General features: G+C 57.6%; 1 protein-coding gene across 1 annotated transcript; it reads left to right on the top strand.

Moving 5' to 3' along the window:
• Window positions 1-201: 201 nt before the first annotated feature.
• On the top strand, window positions 202-5,113 carry PLPBP (pyridoxal phosphate binding protein). The gene is made up of 8 exons (XM_051811976.1): window positions 202-317; window positions 857-964; window positions 1,493-1,528; window positions 2,065-2,140; window positions 2,310-2,444; window positions 2,558-2,700; window positions 3,172-3,270; window positions 3,542-5,113. The coding sequence occupies exons 1-8, from the start codon at window positions 222-224 to the stop codon at window positions 3,677-3,679; spliced, it is 831 nt and encodes a 276-aa protein (XP_051667936.1). The 5' UTR covers window positions 202-221; the 3' UTR covers window positions 3,680-5,113.
• Window positions 5,114-5,597: the final 484 nt, after the last annotated feature.

The raw sequence follows: 5,597 nt of genomic DNA, 5'->3' as shown, positions 1-5,597 counted from the left end.
GGGGAGCCCTGACCGCCCCATGCCCGGTGTCCCCCCCGACCCGCGGGGGCCGCCATGGCGACCGCGACCTTCCCAACATGGCGCGGCGGGGCGCTCCCATTGGCCGGCGTTGCGCGGAGGGGCGCTCCCATTGGTCGGTGTTGCGCGGCGGGGCGCTCCCATTGGCCGCGGCGCGGGGGCGGGGCGAAGGTGTGGCGGAAGTGGGCGCGGGGCGGGCGGGGATGTGGAGAGCGGGCATGGCCGCCGGGGACGGGCTGGGCCCGGCGCTCCGCGCCGTCACCGAGCAGCTGCAGCAGGCGGCGGCGCGGCGGCCGCAGGTGAGGGGACACCGGGGGCACGGGGGGGGCCCGGGGGACACCGCGGGGAGCCGCTGCCGCGGCGGCACGGCCTCCGTCACCGTAGGGACGGGCCCACGCCATGGGACAGGTCATGGGTCGTCGCCGTGGGGACGGAGCCGGACCGCCGCCGGGAGGGGTCCTGGCGTTGGGACAGGGCCCGTGTCACCGCGGGGACATTCCCCAGTGCCATGGGGACAGGGCCCTGGTCGCCGTGGGGACATTCCCCCAGTGCCACAGGGATAGGTGCCACCGTGAGGGCAGGACCCGTGTCACCGTGGGGACATTCCCCCAGTGCCACAGGGACAGGTCCCACCACGGAGATGGGCACCTGAGCCCCCCAGCAAAGAAGACAGCACCCCACTATCACAACAGGCCTCCCTCCTGCTTGATCTACCCGCACACACACACATAGGGACAAACCTCCCGCCACCCCCGACCTCTCCTGAGCTGGGGGGTCGGGGCTGGGGAGAGCTGGGGGGTGCCCCGGTGTCCCCCCCTGAGCCCCGGTGGTCCCGCAGGGGCTCCCGGCCGTGCAGCCGCGGCTCGTGGCCGTCAGCAAGACGAAGCCGGCGGAGATGGTGATGGAGGCGTACCGGCACGGGCAGCGCAGCTTCGGGGAGAACTACGTGAGTTTGGGGGGACCACGGGGCTGGGAGAGGGACCACAGGGGCTGGGAAAGGGACCACAGGGCTGGGAGAGGGACCACAGGGCTGGAAGAGGGACCACAGGGCTGGGAAAGGGACCACAGGGGCTGGGAAAGGCCCTCGTGTTGAGGGCACAGAATCCCAGAATCATTGGGGTTGGAAAAGCCCTCCCAGAGCATCAAGTCCACCCTGTGCCCCATCCCCACCTTGTCCCCCAGCCCAGAGCACTGAGTGCCATGTCCAGTCCTTCCTTGGACACCTCCAGGGGTGGACACCTCTACCACCTCCCTGGGCAGCCTCTTGAACAACCCTTTCTATGAAGAAATTCCTCCTGATGTCTCAGGGCAGCCCAGTTTGGGTGGCTCTGTGGGTGGGGGGCCAGGCTTGGTGACAGCATCACCCCCTGGCCTCGTGTTTTTGGGGCTCCTGTTGGTCCCAGGGACACACACCCCACAGACACTGATCTTACACGTGCCATGGGTTTAATGGGATTCTCCTGCATTCTCCCAGGTTCAGGAGTTGCTGGAAAAGGCATCAGACTCAAGAGTAAGTACTCAGTCCCCTTCGTATTTTCTTCCTTGTATAGCTGTGTCCTGAGAGCTGTTCAGCCAAAGTCCTGGTTTTTGTTAGGAATTTCACTGGATCCTTGCCTTTGCAGATAAATGGTGGGTTATTCTTAGCTCTCTACCCCGTTCCCCCTCCTGCCTTGCTGGCTCCAGAGGAGTCTGAGAATACGTGTGCCTTAGTCATGATTTGTCTGAACAGTGCTGTGCCTTTTGTGCTTTCTGTAGGAGAGGCACAGTCCTCGTTTAAAAGAGATGTTAACACTCAGTTTGGGGAAAATATAATTTTATGACTGTTGTAAAAGAGCTTTGCCTTCCTTATTCCCATGGACAGCATTCCCTGCAGCCACAGCCCCTTCCCTCTCCAGGCTGTGCAGCAACCTCAGCACAACCACGAGTTGAGTCAACAAATGAAGAAATTGGGTGTCTGGTGTTTGTCTGTGGGCAAACTAAGCCCGAAGGGCTGCGTGGGGGAAGAGGGAATTGTCGTTCCAACCTCACTGTTCTCTCTGCTTTCAGATTCTGTCGTCTTGTCCAGACATCAAGTGGCATTTTATTGGCCACCTGCAGAAAAACAATGTCAACAAGCTGATTGGTAAATCCTGCTTGATTCTGTGTGGGCCACAGTCTCTCAGTGTCAGGGGAGGTTTAGGCTGGATAGTGGGAAAAGGTTCTCCCCAAAGAGGGGGAACTCCCCGACACCCGCTCTAGGGACAAACACTCCTGTGCCAGCAGGATTGCCTCAGCCTTTGTTTCCTCCCCAGCTGTCCCAAACCTGTTCATGTTGGAAACAGTGGATTCTGTGAAGCTGGCAGACAGAGTCAACAGCTCGTGGCAGAAAAAAGGGACATCCCAGAAGCTGAAGGTCATGGTGCAAGTTAACACGAGTGGGGAGGACAGTAAGTGGCCCTTTCTGACTCCTGTTCAGAGAACCTGAGCAGGATGGGCTGGTTTGTGCTCTCAGAGTGTTTCTCTGGCAGGGCTGGGCACAGATCTCCCTGTTTTTTTCCAGGTAAGCACGGCCTTCCCCCTGGAGACACCACGGCTGCCGTGGAGCACGTGATCAACAAGTGCCCCAGCCTGGAATTTGTGGGGCTGATGACGATCGGCAGCATCGGGCACGACCTCAGCAAGGGCCCAAATCCTGACTTCCAGGTAAGATTTTCTAGGAGAAAATGTCACTGTGGGCTGGTCTCCTGTTACAGTTTGTCTGTCCCTGAGAAACCAGTCTGAGTCAGGCTATAAGACTGTAGAAACACCATGCTCAGAGCAGTGCAGAGCCCTCAGTACCAGTGTCAGTGCAGGTGGGAGGCTCCTTTCTGCAGAGCATTTCTCCCATCTCTCCTCTGCAGCTGCAGCCCTGATGTTGGCAGGGCTCCCCGTGCAGCAGTTGCTGTCCTGGAGCCTGTGGCCCAGGTGAGGTTTCAATCAGCCTCCTCTGTGTTGTCAATAAATCTGGGAAATCTCCAGGCATTGTTACACCACTTCAGTGGGAAATGTGGGAATTGCGTTTCCTGTGTGAAGGAGACTTCAGAGACAGGCAGGAGTCGTGGTCTGTGGCACCCTGGAAGGGAGCTGGCGTGGCTGTCAGGTGTGTGAGCCTCTCCTCTTCCCCTCTCCCTGCAGATGCTGCTGTCCCTGCGGCAGGAGGTGTGTGAGAAGCTGAATCTCCCCGTGGAGAAGGTGGAGCTGAGCATGGGCATGTCCACGGACTTCCAGCACGCAGTGAGTGTGTTCCTCCTGCCGCCCTTCCCGTGGGGAACAAGAGGACCTGCACCCCAAATTCCACCCAAACAGGCCTCTTGCATGGAGATCCCAACAGTGCTGTTCCATGAAAAAACAGCTCTGCTGGTCCTGGGGTAGATTCCTGGGATCAAACCAGCCCCTGGGTGGCGAGTGTGGGGGAAACTGTCCTTCTGTGACATGGTGAGAACCTAGGCTGGTCACAGGGGTGGTGGCACCCCTGCCCTGACCTCCTCCTCTCTGTCTCTTCCAGGTGGAGGTTGGATCCACAAACGTCAGGATTGGGAGCACTATCTTTGGAGAGCGGGATTATTCCAACAAAGCCGTCGGGGGCAAGGCCCCCGCTGGAAGTAAAGGCCAAACAGAGGCTGTGACAGTGCAGGGGCAGTAGGTGGAAAACAAAACCCCTCCAGAGGAGAGACCTCGCTGCTGGGAGACCTCACTATGCATTTTACCTCCCTCCATGTCGGCACCTGATCCTGGTGGTGAGGGGGAATTCCTCGGAGCAGAGGCCAGAAATGCCTCATAACCATCATGATTTTAGAGCACCCCTAGAAACTGGAAATCTTTATAACCAACAGATGATGAGGAAGTTGGTGGCTGAAAGTGGCTGTGGTGTCTTGGCTCCTCAGGGTCATCCAGGACAGAGACCTTGGGGTGACTGGGTTGGGCAAACAAGTGTTTGTCAGGCTGGAGCTGCTGCCCAGTGAGGTGGGTGTGACCTGCAGCAGTGATTGCTTTCACTGAGGACTAAATTCTTCATTAAACAAGCTGTGATCTTGCCAGAAACCCATCAGTGTTTCCCCAAATAGGAGTTTTGGACGTGGGATGGTTATGTGGGAGCTGGGATAGGGCCATGCTGTGACACTGGAGAGACCATGGCCATGGAAACGGGGCGAGTGCCAGACACAGGGGGCTGTGAGGAGCTCAGCTGCCACCAGGAGTTCATGGTGTGATGTTCTGGCTGCACATCACAAGTGTGGGAGTGTCTTTTGGGCTCAATTCTGTTATTTTCAGGCTGACATTCACTTTTCCCATGGCTCCATGTCTGCCCAGATCTGGAATGCTTTCCCCCTTCCCTTCCTTTCCCCTCCTCTGTTGTTGGGAATTATTTTCATCCTGCCTAGTAGTTTTGACGCTGTTTTTTTGGTCAGAAGGGGACTTTTTCTGCCAGGTCCCTGCTCTGCCACCAGCTTGCTGTTGCTTTCCAAGGTGAGTCCCACCTCCTCTACACCTGTGAGAGGATAACATGCTTGGCTCAGGGCAGCAGGGAGGTTTTCTTGGGAAAAGTACTTCAGAAAGGGAAGTATTATTGTCCCACTGCATTCTAGGTTCCTGAAAAAAAAAGCCTTTGGCCACTGAGAGAGCTGTGTCTTAACATCCTAAGTGCTGGTCCAGCCTTCCCTGCTCCTGGAAGAGGGAAGTGGGACTGTCACTGCAGTAACTTTCCTTCAGGTGTGAGCAGAAGCTCCTGTTGTCCTGTGCTGTTTGGCCAGACTCACAACCTGTGTTGCAGCTGATTTTTGGGCTTTTGTGGCTGCTAAGAGGAGGAGGCCTCGGCTGCCAGCAGAAACATCCTCCCCAGGCTTTGCTCTGTGTGCGTGTGGTTAAATCTCGCTGTTGGTTCCACTCTCTAAACGCTGAATGTAAATGAAGAGTCACCTCCAACACCACCCTGTTGTAGCTCTGTGGTTTAGAAGCAACGTGGGGTCGGAGCTGCCCTCCCTGCGCTGCACCATGTGTGGTTCCATAGTCCAGTAATAAAAAGTGATGAGTTTTAATACCATCTGTGCCAACTCCAAAGCTATTAAAGATGTTATTTTTATGTTCCAGCGTGGTGAATAAATGGCCTGGGCCGGTCTTGGAGCTGTTTCCCCAGCCTGGAGCTGCCCTAGGAGCTGGGAGGAGGGTGGTTGAAAGGCAGCTGAGGCAGAGCTGGCAAAGAAAGTGAAGTGATTTTTGATCTGAAGGGTCAAAACCGAGCTGGTCGGTGCCTCGAGCTGTCCCCGGAGCAGCCTCTGGGTGGCGGTGCTGTCGCGGTCACGGGGCCGGGACAGGTCAACGACGGGTCCCAAAATCACCTTGTTCCCACCTGATGGCCGGAGTGAGGTCCTTCCTCTTCCTCCTCCTCTCTCCTCCCGGAATTTCAGCACCGCGCCCTCACCGGGACCCTCGTGTTGGCAAATTCCTGCACAGGAAAAGCCTCTGGGGTATTTTACACCTATTCTGTCTGAACCCAAGTCCAGCGTGCAGGGGCTGCAGAGCCAGCCCAGCCCTGGCCCCGGTGGTTGGAGCCTGAGGGGGTTTGT

The sequence above is a fragment of the Manacus candei genome, unplaced genomic scaffold (genome assembly GCF_025592945.1).
Source record: "Manacus candei isolate 608988 ecotype Guabito, Panama unplaced genomic scaffold, ASM2559294v1 h1tg000084l, whole genome shotgun sequence".
Classification (NCBI taxonomy): domain Eukaryota; kingdom Metazoa; phylum Chordata; class Aves; order Passeriformes; family Pipridae; genus Manacus; species Manacus candei.
This window is presented reverse-complemented; position numbering and strand designations above follow the sequence as displayed.

Bases quoted from the DNA above. Each gene is read 5' to 3' on its own strand.
- PLPBP (XM_051811976.1), top strand. From the start codon at position 222: ATGTGGAGAGCGGGCATGGCCGCCGGGGACGGGCTGGGCCCGGCGCTC. The intron at 965-1,492 runs GTGAGTTTGGGG...GCATTCTCCCAG, and splicing joins GCAGCTTCGGGGAGAACTAC to GTTCAGGAGTTGCTGGAAAA. The intron at 1,529-2,064 runs GTAAGTACTCAG...CTCTGCTTTCAG, and splicing joins AAAAGGCATCAGACTCAAGA to ATTCTGTCGTCTTGTCCAGA.